The sequence below is a fragment of the Pantherophis guttatus genome, chromosome 2 (genome assembly GCF_059756535.1).
Source record: "Pantherophis guttatus breed Tessera chromosome 2, ASM5975653v1, whole genome shotgun sequence".
In the NCBI taxonomy this organism is placed as follows: domain Eukaryota; kingdom Metazoa; phylum Chordata; class Lepidosauria; order Squamata; family Colubridae; genus Pantherophis; species Pantherophis guttatus.
The window spans coordinates 255,491,062-255,509,202 of record NC_142064.1 but is presented as its reverse complement, the minus strand read 5'-3'; the positions used below and the strand labels follow the sequence as shown (position 1 = coordinate 255,509,202).

Genomic DNA, 18,141 nt, shown 5'->3' with positions numbered 1-18,141 from the left:
ATTCCATTACTTCTCACACAGTTAAAGAAAATAAATCTGAAATCCAAATATCCTTTTATCTCCTTTTATTTTGCCCTTTGAATTGTTAGGAGACACCATGATTTATTAGACAGAAAACAGAAAAAAACTTATTGAGATAGTCCTTGACTTACAATCATTCGTTTAGTAACCGCGCTGAAAAATAAATGACCATTTTTCACAATTACCATTTTAGCATCCCCACGGTCATGTGATCAAGATTCGGACACTTGGCAACTGGCATGTATCTATGACTGTTGCAGTGTCCTGTGATCACATTTTGCAACCTTCTGACGAGCAAAGTCGACGGGGAAGCCAGATTCACTTAACAACTGTGTAACTAACTTAATGACTGCAGTGATTCAGTTAACACCTGTGGCAATAAAGATCGAAAAAGGGGACAAAATCCACTTAACAAAATGTCTTCCTTAGCAACTGAAATTTTGGGCTCATTTGTGGACGTAAGTCAAGGACTACCTGTATTTAAAAGGATTGCCGTTAAAATGGAAGCTCTTCAGTTGGACGATGGTAGGGCGAACCAAAATCCAAGAATGAAACCAAAGAAGAGAGACCCATTAAGAAATTTAGTTGTTGGCAGTCTTTTATTTATTACTTTTTAAAAAAACTGATTTCACAGAGGGTTAAACGAGGCAGTGAGTGAATCATCTAGGCTCCTAGAACTGGTCGTCAGCAGAATTGTTCTCAAGAACATTGCTACAAGTGCCCCTTATCCACATTACACAAATACACAACGTGGTGCTGTTGAAGGAAAAGTCTCCTCGGTTGATGACTTTCGTTTTGTGAGTTTTCACAGAAGTGGCATGAAGGAAACTGCTGTGAGCTGGGAAAACAGCGGAGAATAACTCTATACTCTCAGAAACCCAAAATTAAAAGCATCGTGGTATAGAGTAGGCTAAGCAGAGATATAAGATACCATTTACGAAGTTGTGGAGCCCTTGCTGCTCTCTGAGCTTCATTGTCTACTTGCAGATGTTTCATTATCCAACTGATGACGTAACCTAGTCGGGTAATGAAATGTCTACAAAAAACAACCAAGCTCAGAGAACACCAAGGATTCCTCAGTTCAACCCTGAGCTGCAGATATTCTCCTCTATTGCTACTTGTGAAGTTTTTTGAGAACATTTCAGAGGCAGTGAAGGTCATCTGGACCTTCACCACCACTAAGACTTCTGCCAGGACATATGCAATGTTAGATTTCCACCATTACTGGTTAGGGATGCCTCCTAATCCATAATAACCAGTGGTATTAGAATTATCCAGTTCTCTAACAATGGAAGATGATCTATTTGCCAAGCCAGTCATTTGCAATAACAATCGCAAGCAGACCTTGGCTACAAGAATACCTCTGTTTTCCAAAACTAATATAATGATATAGAAGGAGAAAAAAAAATAATAAAGGTCCTATTTTGGCCACCAGCTCCTAAGGATCTTCCAAAAAAAAAAAAAAAAGGCTGCCCACAACTATATCTCCGTATCTATTGCAATAATCTTGTCCCACAAAATCCTCTCATTGACAAAGCCAAAAAAGAAGAAGAAGAAGGGAGGAAAAAAGCACCACTGTTAATCTTAAATCCTCCAAGTGGGGTTGACCATTTGAGAACCTTATTATAAAATAGGAGTTACTGACGAATTGCTGAAAGGCCAAGCTTCCTTGATGTGGCTTTTATTAAGTTTTGGGAGCAAGAGATATAAACCCCTATCTATGCCGGAGTAAAAAATCTTTCTAAAGGGTAACATAAAGGTAAAGGTAAAGGTTCCCCTCGCACATATGTGCTAATGGTTCCCAACTCTAGGGGACGGTGCTAATCTCCGTTTCAAAGCCGAAGAGAGCCAGCGCTGTCCGAAGACCTCTCCGTGGTCATGTGGCCGGCATGACTAAACGCCAAAGGCGCACGGAACGCTGTTACCTTCCCACCAAAGGTGGTCCCTATTTTTCTACTTGCCTTTTTTTTAACGTGCTTTCGAACTGCTAGGTTGGCAGAAGCTGGGACAAGTAACGGGAGCTCACCCCGTTACGTGGCACTAGGGATTCGAACCGGTGAACTGCCGACCTTTCGATCGACAAGCTCAGCGTCTTAGCCACTGAGCCACCACATCCTTTATGGGTAACATAAGAAAAGATAAAGAGAAAAGTAAAGAGAGGTAAGACTTGGTGGGGAAGAGAAGGTCCAATGTAAATTAAAAGAGAAACAGATACCAAATTTAAATCTGACCTAATTAGCAGGCGTGGGAATTAGGGTGGCACTCTGCTTCGTAAGGAAGTGGAGGGACGGTGGGGAAAGAGCTACATTGCTCTACACAAAGAAAACAAGGAAAGGGCTCCAGGAACTGGGGGGGAATCTGTATTTTTGTGTGGATCTATAGGCACTAGATCTCCAGCTTCTTATTGATGAGAAGAGAACAGGAAGAGAGAGTCCCACCAAGTTTGGCTACTTCTGTGCACGCCGCAGGGATCAGGGTGTAATCTGGAAGCTTCTGAAAAGGCTAAGAACACAAGCAAAACAGAAACGTGTTATTTCTCTTTTACAAATGCAGACCACTCCTAACTCGGCTCTTTTAAAGCAGGAATAGACCATATTTTCTGAGTTGGAGCCACACCTGACATTTTGAGATGTGGCAATCTCTGACTTTCTCACAACGCACTCACAACACAACTGATTGCAGAGATATGCCCGCTCAGAAAATGGCCGCCATCACAGACCCATTAGTCACAAAACATTCGATTATCAAAAGATAAATTAGCTTCTGAGATGCTCTCTGCCATCCCAGCAGGATCTTTGGAGGTACAGAATACAGAATAATAGAGTTGAAAGGGACCTTGGAGTTCTTCTATATATATGGAGGAGACTCTATACCAGGGGTGTCAAGCTCATGGCCCACGGTCCAGAACTGGCCTGCTGGATGCTGGCCTGCGGGGCCGCCCTGGAAACAACAAAGGGCCGGCCCTTCGTGCCTCTGGCAGAGGGCTAGCAAAACAAACTAAAGAACAAAAAAGAAAGGAGAGATGTTTCCTCTTTTGCATTTGAGCATCCAAAAGAAGGGACAGGAAAGGAGAAAGGGAAAGAGGAAAGAAAAAGAAAAAGATGGGAAGAGAGCAAGGAAGGAAAAATAAGGGAAGAGGGGAAGGAAGAAGAAAGGAGAAGGAAGAGGGAAGGAAAAAAAGGAAGGAAGGAAGGAAGGAAGGAAGGAAGGAAGGAAGGAAGGAAGGAAGGAAGGAAGGAAGGAAGGAAGGAAGGAAGGAAGGAAGGAAGGAAGGAAGGAAGGAGATTATAATGAGAGTGACGGAGGGTCTGAGGGAAGTCCTGCCTTAGCACATGGCCACCACAGGTGCCCCCGACACGAGTGTTGTCGAGCTGGCCATGCCCACTCTGGCCACACACACACCGCCCCCCGCGCCCCCCCCTCCCGAGGTCAAACACAACCCTGATGCGGCTCTCAACGAAATCGAGTTTGACACCCCTGCTCTATACCATTTCAGACAAATGATTGTCCAGTCTCTTCTTAAAAGCCTCCAATGATGGAGCACCGACAACTTCTGAAGGCAAAGCTGTTCCACTGATTAATTGTTCTCACTGTTAGGAAATTTCTCCTTAGTTCTAGGTTGCTTCTCTCCTTGATTAGTTTCCACCCATTATGGTAGACAGGCTAACAAAGGAATGGAAGGCAGAGTAGATATATATACAGATGATGTTACTTAGTTTGGGTAATGAAAGATCAGCAGGAAAACAACCAAGCTCAGAGAGCACTAAGAATCCCTCATTTCAACCCTGATCTACAAATATTTGCTTCTATCGGTTGATATAGACAACCCAAGGACGGAAGACAAATTTAGATAGAGCTGAGGTGGCACAGTGGTTAGAGTGCAGTACTGCAACTACTTCAGCTGACTGCTAGTTCAGCAGATCAGCAGATCAAATCTCACAGGCTCAAGGTTGACTTAGCCTTCCATCCTTCCGAGGTGGGTAAAATGAGGACCCAGATTGTTGGGGGCAATATGCTATTTAGTATACTGTCTTTGGTGTAGGCCGCCCAGAGTCCTTGGAGAGTGGGCGGCATAGAAATATGACTAATAAATAAATAAATAAATAAATTTGCTGGCAGTCTATTTCATACATGGCAACTTACTTTTCAGATTGCTAACAATCTGAAAAGAAGCTTTTCAATCATTCAGGAAAAAAACCCACCTTAACTGATTTATTATAAACGAGGCTGGGACATTCCACTTACAATTTCTAAAAGTTGCAAGAGGAGAATTGTGACAATGTATGGTTACTAAAAATCAGGAGTTTAGTCACACTTTTTCTGACTAACATTTTTTGTAACAGTGTACATTTTCATCATCAGATGCAGGGTTGAAACTGGGATGAGTTGAGGGAGGAGAAGGAAGGAGATGTTCACACTGGTGATGTTAAATAGCTGAATCAGGGGTCAGCAACCTGTGGCTCTGGAGCCACATGCGGCTCTTTGGGCCCTCTGCTGTGGCTCCCTGTCAGGTGATCCCACCACTGGCTGGCCCCGCCCCTCGCATTCCCCTCCCAGTCACTCCTCGCTTGGCCTGAGAAGGTAAGGGTAACGGCGGGGATGGAGAAGCAGCCAGGGCAGAGACAGAGAGATACAGAGAGAGGGGGAGAGAGACAGACATAGAGAGATACAGAGAGAGAGGGAGGGTGGGAGAGAGGGAGGAGGGGAGAGAGAGAGATGTCAAAAGGATTTTGTGGTTCCCGGTGCTTTTTAACAACTGGTTCTCTGCCCTAATGACCGGCTGCATAGGCGTGGCTAGAGGGGGTCATGTGACTGGTGGAAGTAAGTGACATCAAGTTGGCCACGCCCACCCAGGTTTTGTGGCTCCCGGTGTTTTCTTTTCTGTGGGAAACGAGTCCAAATGGCTCTTTGAGTATTTAAGGTTGCAGACCCCTGAGCTAAACAATAAAATAAAATGATGGTACTTGAGTAAGGAAATGTCTACCAGCAAATCCCCAAGCTCAGAGAGCACCAAGAACCTCACATTTCAGCCCTGAGGTACAGATACTCTCTTCTATTGAAGACAAGTTATTAATGCAAATGTAGGTTACATTGTGAGGTAGATAATCAACACTTATGATAGGTTAAAACCCCACTGTAAAATGAGACTTAAAGAGGATGTGGAGACTCTAGAAAGCGTGCAGAGAAGAGCAACAAAGATGATTAGGGGACTGGAGGCTAAAACCTATAAAGAACAGTTGCAGGAATTAGGCGTAGCAGATATTTTCTTTATCTCAACCCCTCTGCCTTACACCAGAGAGGAACAATGTTTATTTTTTCAAAAATACCGTCCTTGGGTATGCCTAGTTTAATGAAAAGAAAGACTAGGGGTGATAATGATAGCAGTGTTTCAACATCTAAAGGGGTGACATAAAAAAGAGGGCGTCAACCTATTTTCGAAAGCGCCTGAAAGCAGGACAAGAAGCAATGGATGGAAACTAATCAAGGAGAGAAGCAACCTAGAACTAAGGTAAACATTCCTAACAATTAGAACAATTAATTAGTGGAATAATTTGCCTCCAGAAGTTGTGGGTGCTCCAACACTGGAGGTTTTTAAGAAGAGATTGGACAACAATTTATCTGAAACGGTATAGGGTTTCCTGCTCAACCAGGAGGTTGGACTAGAAGACCTCCAAGGTCCCTTCCAACTTTGTTATTCTGTTATCTTGGCTACTTGAAGGTGTGTGAAACTCCCAGAATTCTGCTTAAACATCAAAATTGATCAAGAGATTGCTGAACTCAGTTACATTAAAAAGTCTCAGGTTATCTCACAAGATCTCGACAAGCAGCGGGTTGGATGAGGTGACTTGCAGTTCATAGAAACCTGCGCCCTTAAATAAACTAAGCCTTTTTTTTAAAAAAAAAAACACCTTTTCCAGATCAAGATTAAGAGACTTTATAGAGATCTGCACTTCTTGCTTTCTTGATCTTGCCAGACTGCCTGGGGCTTGACTGCAGGGATCATACCAATGCCTTTAACATACCTCATTTTCACTATACCAGTTTCCTATTTAATTTTAATTATTTTTTTAAAAGGTGGAATGGGTTCCCAGGGAGCTTTCTGAGTACACATTAGTATTTGAGGATGTACAGTATAAGAACCTTTCTGATATTTCAAATGTGTCCCAATAGAAGAGAGTTATTTGTAGCTCAGCGTTGAACTTGGTGCTCTCTGAATTTGGTTGTTTGCTTGCAGATGTTTCAGTATATGACTAGAAACATTAAAAGCAACAGAGTGTGCGGTTTGCTCTCTGTTTATATACAGTAGCTTGCCCTGCGAGTATTCGTGGGGTTGTAGTTTTCTCCTTAGCAGTTTCTTGAATAGCATTGTTTTCTACTTCATTATTTGTCTGGTGTTAATCCCTGCTTATCTGGATGTTGGCTGCTAGAAAGGATTTGTTCTAGTCCTATCTATCTATCTATCTATCTATCTATCTATCTATCTATCTATCTATCTATCTATCTATCTATCTATCTACCTAGCTACCTACCTATCTACCTACCTACCTACCTCACCAGGGGTGAGCTTCAAAAATTTTAGCAAGGGGTTCTCTGCCCAGTTGCTGGGTGAGAGTGGCCATGGCGGTTGTGGCCTAGTCGGCCTCCTGCACCATGGCGGGGGGGGGGTGTTTTTGCCCTCCCAGGCTCCAGAGGCTTTCCTCGAGCTTCCGGGAGGGCAAAAACAGCCTCCCCAAATCCGGAGGCCCTCTGGAGGCCGGGTAGGTCCGTTTTTCACCGTCCCAAAGCCTCCGCGCACGCCCTGCACTTACCTGCATCCGAAACGGGCCGCGTGGGGACTCCTGGGAGGGGCAGGGTGGGGTGAGTGGGGCCAGCCAGGAGTGGGATTTGGGGGTTCTCTGAACTGTATAGAATCTTAGCTAGAGGTTCTCCCGAACCCCTGTGAACCCCCAGTAGCCCACCTATCTATCATCTATCTATCTATCTATCTATCTATCTATCTATCTATCTATCTATCTATCTATCTATCTATCTATCTACATCTATCTATCTATCTATCTATCTATCTACATCTATCTATCTATCTATCTATCTATCTATCTATCTATCTATCTATCTATTTTTGTTCCTTTCTTAGCTTTTTATTGTTTCTTTTTTAATAGTGTGTAAATGTGGTTTATCTCTGTGATGACTGATTTTTCTGAATGCCAGGCTTCCAGAAATTCCCTAGAACTTTTTTGATTTAGCTCGGTCAAAGGTGCTCAAAGTTTCCCAGTTGAAACTAAAATTGAGCCTGTCCAAGCATTATGAGATTAAGTAATTTTCATTGTGTGTTCTGACAGCTAGTTTATTTTTAGCCTGCTTTTATTATTTTTATAAATAACTCAAGGCAGAGAACATTCCTAATACTCTTTCCTCCTCCTATGTTACCCACAACAACAATCCCGTAAGGTGGATTGGGCTGAGAGTGTGTGACTGACCCAAAATCACCCAGCTGGCTTCCCTAACTAAAGCGGGACTAGCCTGGTGTCTTAACCACTAGAACAAACTCGTTCTCTAGCAGGGATGAAATCCGGCAGGTTCTGACAGGTTCTGGAGAACCAGTAGCAGAAATTTTGAGCGGTTCAGAGAACGGGTAGCGGAAATTTTGAGTAGTTCGGAGAACTGTCAAATACCACCTCTGGCTAGTCCCAGAGTGGGGAGGGAATGGGGATTTTGCAGTATCCTTACCCTGGAGTGGGAAAGGAATGGGGATTTTGCAGTATCCTTCCCCTGCCACGCCCACCAAGCCACGCCCACAGAACCAGTAGTAAAAAAAATTGGATTTCACCATTGTTCTCTATTGGTATTGGTATTCATGGATGCACTCTGCTAGTCTAGGGTGGGGGCTTATTATTTTATTTTTTATTATTTTTATTTTTTCTACATTTGCTTTTATCATCTGTAAGCCACTTAGAGTAAGCGGATAGGCAGCTATATAAATTTTCTAAAATAAATAAATAGCCTTCTTCCTGTCCATAGTGGCTCTAACAATCTTTACATTATGTATTGTTGATAATTCCTGTTTTTTCTTCTTGGGCTCCTGGATCTTTTGGTTTACTTAAGATGGATGTTTTATGCCAGTTGCCGAGCATGGTCACCGGAATGGGACTTTTCAGCTTCTGCCCTTGGCCGTGCCTGCTTCTCCGCCAGGCTTCCGCCTCGGGATTCTCCTCTAGCTTTTCTCCTCGGCTGACACGCCCCTGCTCATTTGCCCTGGCCAGTGGGCCACGGCCCCTCTGTCCCACACGCTTCGGCATGGCCCATTCAATGCCACACTGTTGCCAAAGCGTGTGGGACGGAGGGGCCATGGCCCACTGGCCAGGGCAAATGAATGGGTGTGTGTCAGCCGAGGAGAAAAGCTAGAGGAGAATCCCACCGAGGCAGAATCCTGGTGGAGAAGCAGGTGCAGCCAAGGGTAGGAGCCGAAAAGTCCTAAACCCGCAGTCACATGGCCAGGGGGACAGACACTACAATTTCAGAACCAGATTATAAGTAGCTTTTGGATGATCTTTTGTAAATTCAAACGGTTGCAAGCCGAGGATTGTCTATAGAGCTCCCCTTGAGTACATTTTTTGTTGTTGTTGTGGAGAAATTGATAATTATGGGAAAAGTGAAAGAAAGAGGATGACCAGCAGTGGTGATGGGTCCACCTTTGGAAGTCCTGAAGGGCCAAACAATTCTGGAAAAGGTCCACCTCTGTCGTCATTAAGTTTCAAAACAAGTTGATGGCACATAATCAATCAATCAAATGCTGCAGATAGAATCAATTGCGTTCCCAAAAGCCCCCCACCCAGGGGTGGGCTGCTGGGGGTTCGCAAGGATTCGGGAGAACCTCTAGCTAAGATTCTGTGCAGTTCGGAGAACCCCCCAAATCCCACTCCTGGCTGGCCCCGCCCCACCCGCCCCGCCCCTCCCAGGAGTCCCCACATGACCCATTTTGGATGCAGGTAAGTGCAGGGTGTGCACGGAGGCTCAGGGAGGGCGAAAAACGGGCCTACCGGAAGTTTGGGGAGGCCGGAAATGGGCCCTCCAGAGGGCGTCCGGAGCCTGGGGAGGCCATTTTTGCCATCCCGGAGGTTCAAGGAGAGCTTCCAGAGCCCAGGGAGGGCAAAAATGCCCACCACCACCACCACCATGGTGCAGGAGGCCTACTAGGCCACACCCACCATGGCCATGCCCACCCAGCAATTGGGCAGAGAACCCCTTGCTAAAATTTATGAAGCCCACCCCTGTCCCCATCCTTTCCATGAGACCCAAATCTCCCCTTCGTCTTACTTGCACACTGTTCGGATATTCTTCTGTGCTGCGATGCAAAAGGACGCTACTCTTCTGGCCCAGACGAGCGTAGATACAATTAGCAGCTGGGTCATCAGGAACTGTCAGCGTTTCGTAGTGGTGATCAGTTAATTGCTCCATGGTCTTCAGAAAAAAAGAGATGGGCGGTGGGGGGTTAGAGGAACTCAACTCATCTACAGCTCTAATCCAGATTGCAGCGAAAACGTAATTTTCATTTTGTCTCCCCTACCCATCCTCATTCCACTCTTTCTTGAACTGGTTCATTTCCAAATGTCTCTGGAGATTCTCAATCATCCGGGTCATGGTTGCCCCAAAGGTGTTTTTTCAAGAGCCAACTGGACTTTCTGGTTTTTCTTTTGAAGAAGAAAAGCTTCCTTGAAGCTTCTTTGAAGGAGAAAAGCTTCTCTTCGAAGAAGAGCTGAAGAAGCTTCTTGGATGAGAAGCAAAACGTCTTCAAAGAAAACCCAGAAAATCCAGTTGCCTCTTGAAAAAGCACCTTTGATTCATTTCCAGCTTTCCTTTTTCTTTCTGAGGGAAACTTAAAAAAAACTGCCTTCCTAAATCAGATGCAGGTAGTCCTTGACTTACAACAGTTCATTTAATGACCGTTTGAAGTTGCAACGGCACTGAAAAAAAATGACTTACTTACTTACGACCGTTTTTCACACTTACAACTGTTGCCGCATCCCCTTGGTCCCGTGATCAAAATTTAGATGCTTGGCAACTGGTTCATATTTATGACGGTCGCAGCATCCGCGGGATCACGTGATCCTCTTTGGCGAACTTCCGACAAGCAAAGTCAATGGGGCAGCCAGATTCATTTAACAACCATGTTACTATTTAACAACGGCAGTGATTCACTCAACCACCTTAGCAAAAAAGGTAAAATGGGGCAAAACTCACTTAGCAACTCTCTCACTTAGCAACAGAAATTTGGGGGTCAGTGGTGGTCATAAGTTGAGGACTACTTGTATGTAAAAGAACCAAAACAGGGATCAATTCGGGACTGTGAGGACAAGCCAATCTCCCCTTGAAGCAGGATCATTCTGCAGAATGTACCTCAGCAAGATATTAGGAAACGATTATTTATAAAAAGCTTTGGTCTGTTCTTTTTTTAATCAAACAATAAAACCCAAAGCAGCCTCCGATAGGGAGAGATTCATGGAGAACAAGGCTGTGAATACTAACCAATTGTGAAAACAAAATTAAATCTTCCTGTCCAAAGGCAGTATATCTCTTGAATTAATGGGCGCTGGAGATGATTATCACTGACAGGCCTTTGCTTGAGAAACTGGAACAGCTATTCTAGGAAAGTCATGCTAGTTACTGGGTGGGCAGCAACCCACACTGAGCTTTATTTAGCCAACCTCCAAAGTGTCCAAGGAACAAGCAAAGTGTCTGCTGTGTGATGGAAAATATGCCCGCAACTTTGAAAATAAAACCATAAAACAAAACAAAAAAAACATTTTTTTTTCTTTGCCTGTCAGAGATTGGACAGAATTTTCTGTGGAGCTTACGGGTGAGCCTCAACTTACAACCATAATTGAGCCCAGATTTATGGTCATAAGTTGTGCCAGTCGTTAAGTGGGTCATCACAGGACCGACCCGATTTTACATATATATATATATATTTGGAACAATCATTAAACTGTCTACAATGGGCTTTTTTTGTTTGGCCGGAAATTAGAAATGAACAACAGTTCCACATAGAAAAATAAATCACCATCCTGAGACTGCAGGACACTGTAGATAGCCGTAAATCAGTGGTGGGTTGCTACCGGTTCACTCCAGATCGGGCAAACCAGTAGCGGTGGCAGTGGGAGGCTCCACCCACCTGCTCAGATGCTTCTGCACATGTGCAGAAGCGCCCCGTGCGCGAACCGGTAGCGACGGGATTTGGTATGCGCCCTTGCCGTAAATGTGATGATGTGACTGTGGGGATAGGGATGGCCTCCCGAACTTTGAATCTGGCTTGTATCTTTTTTTGTTTTTGGTCTGTGGTAACTTCAAACGGTTGCTCAGCAACCAGTCATAAGTCGAGGACTACCTATACTGCATTCCTTTGGGCATGAAACGGAGCAGTGACCTCTCTGCCAGCCTGCTTTGTTTCTCTTCCAGAGAGGATGACTTATCTGCAAGAAATTCCTTGTCCTCTACAATTATCAGCATTGATGGTTAATGGGCAAGGACATTTTGGGAACGGGGATGAATGGAAGAAGGGTTCTTTCCAGAGGTGGCATTCAGCCCGTTCGGACCAGTTCTGCCTGCCCACCCGCCCTGGCGTGAAGATGTCCTATTTAGCCACGTTTTTGAGGCTGGGTGCATGCGCAGAAGGCGTGTCCCCAAAGCGAGTGTGCGTACGGCGAACCGGTGGTAAGCATTTCTGAAACCCACCGCTGGTTCTTTCCTAGGAGAGGATCGTCCCACGAACCTGAAGGCTCTTTAAGGAAAAGACCTTGGCGGTTCCAGGAATTACCTTCATGGCTTTCTTGGCCACTTCACTGCTGCCAATGACAACGGTGTCAGGTCCCGCCATGCTGCAGAAGCTGCGGAGATGCAACGTGCCTGAGACAGGAACGGTAGACACAGCAAAATCCTGCAGGAAGAGAACACTGCTTGAATTTCTGCAGAGGTTCAGGGGCCTCTGCAGAACATCTCTTCTCTTTCATACCTCCTATCTAATACGTGATTTTACCCTTAACCTCACTTTTCATTTTTTTTTATTTATATACCGCCCTACTCCCGAAGGACTCAGGGCGGTGAACAGGCACAAGATAAAACACATAGAATACAAAAATTTAAGAGCAAAAGTAAAATCGAATTAAATCAATTTAGCCCAAGACAAATTTAAAACCCCAGGTTAAGAACAAATTAAAATTTACATTAAAATTTACATTAAAAAGAGAATGGGAGAGGTTAGGCCAGATCAGCCTGGTGAAATAAAAAGGTCTTTAGAGCGCAACGGAAGGTGCGTAGATCCGGGATCCTCCGTATCTCCGGGAGCTCGTTCCAGATAGTAGGTGCCCCCATAGAGAAGGCTCTCCCCCGGGGGCCACCAGCCGACATTGTTTGGCTGACAGCACCCGGAGGAGTCCCTCTCTGTGAGAGCGTACTGGCCGGTGGGAGGCCGTTTGCGGCAGCAGGTGGTCCCGTAAATAACCAGGTCCTAAGCCATGGAGCGCTCTAAAGGTGGTAACCAAAACCTTGAAGCACACCCGGAAGACCACTTGAACAGTATATATAAATCACACTTCACAATTTGAGGCCCGCTGAGAACTATTGGGTTTCAATGCCCATCACCAAATGGTCCACCTTGAAAACCCATGAGATATCTGAATTCAACTGAATTCAGACATTTCCTGGTGGGTTCGGGCAGACTTCTGAAATAGGAATTAGAGAAGTACAAAAATGTTGAATCCTTTCAAGCATGGATCACTTTGGGTATGCCTGGAGTGGTGCGGTGGCCTAGAGGTGGAACTGTCACCTCACAATCAGGAGGCTGTGAGTTCAATCCTAGGTAGAGGCAGATATTTCTCTATCTGGGCACACTGAGAATATATCTGCTGAACAAAACTCCGCATTGGCGACAGGAAGGGCATCTGGCCATTAAAACACTCTGCTAGCTCCATTCAGTTGCCCAGACTCCACCCCACAAGGGATTATGGGGTTGTTAAATGAAGGTGATGATCACTTTGGGTAAGGCTGGAGCACTTTCAGGGAACTCTGGACCCACAGCATCTGTTTCAGACCAGAAATCCTTCACATGTGAATCATATAGCATATCTCTGATGAGGATGACGTTCTAGAGCAGTGTTTCCTCATGGCTGGCGAAAGAATTCTGGGAAATGAAGTCCACACATCCTTAAGCCGCCAATGCTATGAAACACTATTCTAGAGGGGAATTCTGGGAGTTGAAGTCCACATATATTTAAGCCACCAAGGCTGTGTTCTAGAGGGTGAATTGGGAACCCCATTCTTTGGGGGATGGAAACACAGATGGAAACAGACATCATCATTGTCTAGCTGTATACACTGGATTGTATTCCTGAAGTTCTCCATTTTAAAGCATTCAAAGCTAACAGCAAACACTGAGTTTTGCAGTCCTTGTGAGGTATTTGCCACCTGCCTGCCACCCATTTTGGACTATCATCCCTATTATTCTCAATTAACTGGGTTGGGTTAAAGAGCACTGAACTCTGCAATGGGTTATTGGGTTGAGAAAGGCTGCTTAAAACATGTTTTGGAATCCCCTACCGCGAGCATCTTCACAGGAGCTCTTTGTGGGAGGGGGAGGAAATTCCCCCTAAAATGGAAAAAAATCCCAGTTTGGAAAAGTTATGTATGTCACGGTTGTCTCAAAGGTGCTTTCCAAGAGGCAACTGAAGTTTCTTGTGTTTTTTTTTTTAAAAAAAACATTTCACTTCTCATACAAGAACCGAAGAAGTTTTTTGGATGAGAAGCGAAACGTTTTCAAGGGGAAAAAACCAAGAAAGTATCTTTTGGTTATCTTTGAGATATTATTATTGTTGTTGTTGTTGTTGTTGTTGTTGTTGTTGTTGTTGTTGTTGTTGTTGTTGTTGTTGTTGTTATTATTATTATTATTATTATTATTATTATTATTATTATTATTATTATGTATTGTATACCACCCTACTCCCGAAGGACTCAGGGCGGTGAACAGCCAAATAAAATACATATAATACAAATGTTAAAAAACCATTAAAATGCAATTAAATAATTGGCCCGGAAAATGAAATTTAAAACACCCCAACTTCATAAGACAAATTTAAAATTGAAGAATTTCAAAATTTTAAAAAAGTTTAAAAGAGAGGTTAGGCCAGGCCGGCCTGCTGGAAAAGAAATGTTTTGATGGCACGGCGGAAAGCGTGCAGGTCCGGGATCCTCTGTATCTCCAGGGGGAGCTCGTTCCAGATGGCGGGTGCCCCCACAGAGAAGGCTCTCCCCCTGGGGGCCGCCAGTCGACATTGTTTGGCCGATAATATAATATAATATAATGTTTTTACTATCATTATTGTTTCTACATCATGCTATTCTCTTGTAAGGGAATTTTTTTTTTATGTATACCTTTGTTTTTTAATAAAGGCCTACTTACCTGCACTATTATGTATATTAAGGACTGAAGAGTCTGAAATAAAATCAGTGTTAATCTGGGTGCTGAACTTGTGACCTTTAAGTATGTCAAAATGGTCCTTTGCAACACTGGCAGTTGCTTAGCTTGCAAAATGTTGTGGGCAAAGAGGAAGTGTGCACTTAAAGGAGAGGAAGAACGAAGAAAGGAGGAAGAGATGGAGGAAGGAAGAGAAGGGGAGGAGAAGTGGAAAAGTTGTGGTAAAATAAAGGGGGAATAAATGGTAAAAGAGCAGTCCCAAACAACTAAAAATGAAAGTTAAAAGATAAAATGAATGGGAAACGATGGATAAAAGATTGTACATTTAAATATGTTTATGAGAAATAAAAACAAAAACTTCTTGGGGGAAAAAAGTACATGTGGAAAATAACCATGTTGTAGCATTTAGGTTGGAGGAATGGACAACTAGCCCTGTTGCTAGGACAAGCTGGCAGAATCCTGAAAGTCATGTGATTTTGTGGTTTTAAGATATATAATGAAATGTTGAATAATGGGGAAATTGCCAATCGGCCTCAAGCCATCCCTTTTGACTGCTTGTCCGATTGACCCTCATTGCAATGCAATTAATATAAGTGGTTTATGTTTTCTAGGCTTTAAATTCTAATAAACCTCTGAATCCTAAAATTGAGGCTTTTGTGGTGTGCTGTCTGTTCAATTGTTATTAAGAACAACTATGCTCATAATCAGGTTTTTCCCCTGACACTCTCAAAATCGACACTGTTCCATATAGAATATAGATTACGGGAGAAGCAAAACCGAGAACAGTATCCAGGGTATACCAGCATCCATATATAAATATATCTTTGGGTTATGTGGATGGCCCATTCTAAGAAAGTCAACTCACTCTAAAAGCATCAGCTACCATCTCTGCTCCTCTATGATTGGTCCATTTGGAAATACCCACGAAGAACTCTCTACCTGTGGAAGAGAAAAGAAAGGTGGAGAACAGGATGAATGGCACTTAAGAAGCTCTCCCCAGACTGGAGAAGCCTCCAGGCAGTCCTCGACTTATGTCCACAACTGAGGCCAAAATTTCTCTTGCTAAGTGAGATATTTGTTGAGTTTTGCCCCATGACCTTGGGACACAGCAATGGTCATAAGTGTGAACCAGTTGCCAAGCATCTGAATTTTGATCATATAATCATGGGGATCGGGGGTGAAATCCAGCAAGTTCTGACAGGTTCTGGAGAACTGGTAGTGGAAATTTTGAGTAAATACCACCTCTGGCTGGCCCCAGAGTGGGGTGGGAATGGGGATTTTGCAGTATCCTTTCCCTGGAGCGGGGTAGGAATGAAGATTTTGCAGTATCCTTTCCCTGGAGTGGGGAGAGAATGGTGATTTTGCAGTATCCTTCCCCTGAAGTGGGGTGGGAATGGAAATTTTGCAGTATCCTTCCCTGCCACATCCACCAAGCCACACCGTGCCCACCAAGCCACGCCCACAGAACCGGTAGTAAAAAAAATTGAATTCCACCACTGATGCGGATGCTACAAAGGGTTGTTAACTGTGTAAAACGGCTGTTAGTCACTTTTTTCACCGTTGTAAGTCGAGAACTACCTGTGCAGCTCAAATCTGACCAAAACTAAGCATTACATTTCACTAGAAAAGTCTTAACAGGTAGGATGGTCCTATATAAGAAAGAGGACTGCCTTTGAACAAGTTCACTCCTAAAACATGCTGTTGATGTGATATTTTTTTCCTTCTGTTCAATCACGTCTGATTCTTAGAGACTGCTAGGACCAGTCCCTGCAGTTTTCTTGGCAAAGATTTTCAAAAGCGGTTTGCCATTGCCCCCTTCTTAGGGTTGAGAGAAAATGACTGGCCCAAGATCACTCAGCTGTTAATAGTAGGGTGAGTTAATTTGCAGCCCCATGGTTTCAGGTGGCCTCCAGCCCTCTTTTTCGTGTTCTCTGAAATGCTTTCTTACACTATTAAAATTCAATAGTGTTAGTTCCCATCTTTTTTTAGGAAGGAAACCCAGAAAAACTAATGCAGTTTAACATTTTTAAGAGCTACCTGTCCAACCTTAAAATAAAATAAAAAAAAAACCTAGGCAAGCTTGACCCTGTCCATATACCGTATTTTTTGGACTATAAGACACACCAGGCTATAAGATGCACCTAAATTTACAGGAGGAAAACAAAAAAGATATTTTTTGGCCTCCGCATTATCGCGTTTTCGCCCTCCCAATCCCCCGGAAGTACTCTGCAGTGCTTCACATTGCCCGTTTTCACCAAAAACACACCTGTTTTTGGCCTGCAGAGTGCTTCTGGGGGCCGGGGAGGGCAAAAAGGCGATACATGGAGAGCTTGGAAGCCCCAAAACAGGTCTGTTTTTGGCCCGTTTTTGGGGAAAACGGGCCGTGCGGAGCACTACAGAGTCCTTCTGGGGGCTGGGGAGGGCAAAATTGGGACACACGGAGCAGGAGTGGGTTCTACTTACCTTTACTACAGGTTCACAGCGGGGCCGTGCACAGAAGTGTTTTGGTGACGTTGGGGGTCGGTGGGCGGGGCCTCCTGCCAGTTTTACTACCAGTGTGAACCGGGGGCAACCCACCACTGGCGCAGAGGGTTCGGAAGGCCAAGAATGTCCATATTCAGTCTATAAGATGCACCAAAATTTTCACCCACTTTGGGGGGGGGGGAAGGTGCGTCTTATATTCCAAAAAATACGGTACATTATCAAATTTCAATAGTTGAGAATATATATGCAGCTCTGGATTAAACTGCTGGCACCTTGATGTTCTCTGGTTGTTTTCCTGCAAATGCTTCATTAACATTGCACTGATGGTGTTACCAAACCTGGTAATGAAACATCTGGAAGAAAATCGTTCAGTTCAGAGAACATCAAGAAATCCCAGAAATTACCAGATTTGAATGACTCACCGCATTCTATGAAATGAAATAAAGCTCATCAACTGAATGAATGAATAAATAATGAATAACTTTTCCCCAAAAACAAAAGGCAACTTCTGAATCTGAAATAATTGCTCAGTTCTGCTTTAAAATATCAATCTATTTTGGGCTCTGCAGCATCATCAGATCTTTCATCACTGGCTGTCATTTGTCTGGAATGGTATAGGGCAGTGATGGCTAATCTTTTCGGGACCGAGTGCCCAAAGCACGCACGCACGGACCCCCAAAATGCAATGCGCGGCCCCTGCTCATGCTTTGCCCCATGCATGCGACCCACGCATGCGCCCTGACCCCCCGCATGCACGCGCAGCCCCCCCACGTGTTCTGCCCCCGCACATGCGCGGCAGAGACCCGAAGACCAGCTGGCCAGCGGGAGGCGTGCGCGCATGCACAGCAGAGCTGAACTAGGGCGACGGCTCGCATGCCCACAGAGAGGGTGCTGCGTGCCACTTCTGGCACGTGTGCCATAGGTTCGCCATCACGGTTATAGGATAAAGAGCACAGTAATGGTGGGCCAACTCACCTGTAAAGAGCACATCGCTTCCATCCAGGGTGGCTCCCTCATCTGTAACTTCCACGACACGGAGTTTTAGCTCCTCCAAGACCTTTTTGACACAGCTGATCTGTAAAAATGACAGACAGGAAATGGGGAGGAGGAGAGAAACATAGAGACACCTGTTATGGCTGGAGCACTTAACCTCAACCTTTAATTTCTCATTC

The 18,141-nt window shown here is 44.4% G+C and overlaps 1 protein-coding gene across 1 annotated transcript in view; it reads right to left on the bottom strand.

Annotated features, from left to right (window-relative positions):
- Positions 1-601: 601 nt before the first annotated feature.
- The window catches only part of DDAH2 (DDAH family member 2, ADMA-independent), a 54,870-nt gene continuing 37,330 nt past the window's right edge, over positions 602-18,141 (bottom strand). Inside the window, exons 3-7 of the mRNA XM_034421547.3 lie at positions 17,945-18,044; positions 15,351-15,424; positions 11,834-11,953; positions 9,337-9,480; positions 602-2,523 (exon numbers count right to left, since the gene is read on the bottom strand). Coding sequence (XP_034277438.1) covers positions 2,407-2,523; positions 9,337-9,480; positions 11,834-11,953; positions 15,351-15,424; positions 17,945-18,044 — 555 coding nt within the window. The 3' untranslated portion in view covers positions 602-2,406. The remainder of the gene's footprint in view (positions 2,524-9,336; positions 9,481-11,833; positions 11,954-15,350; positions 15,425-17,944; positions 18,045-18,141) is intronic.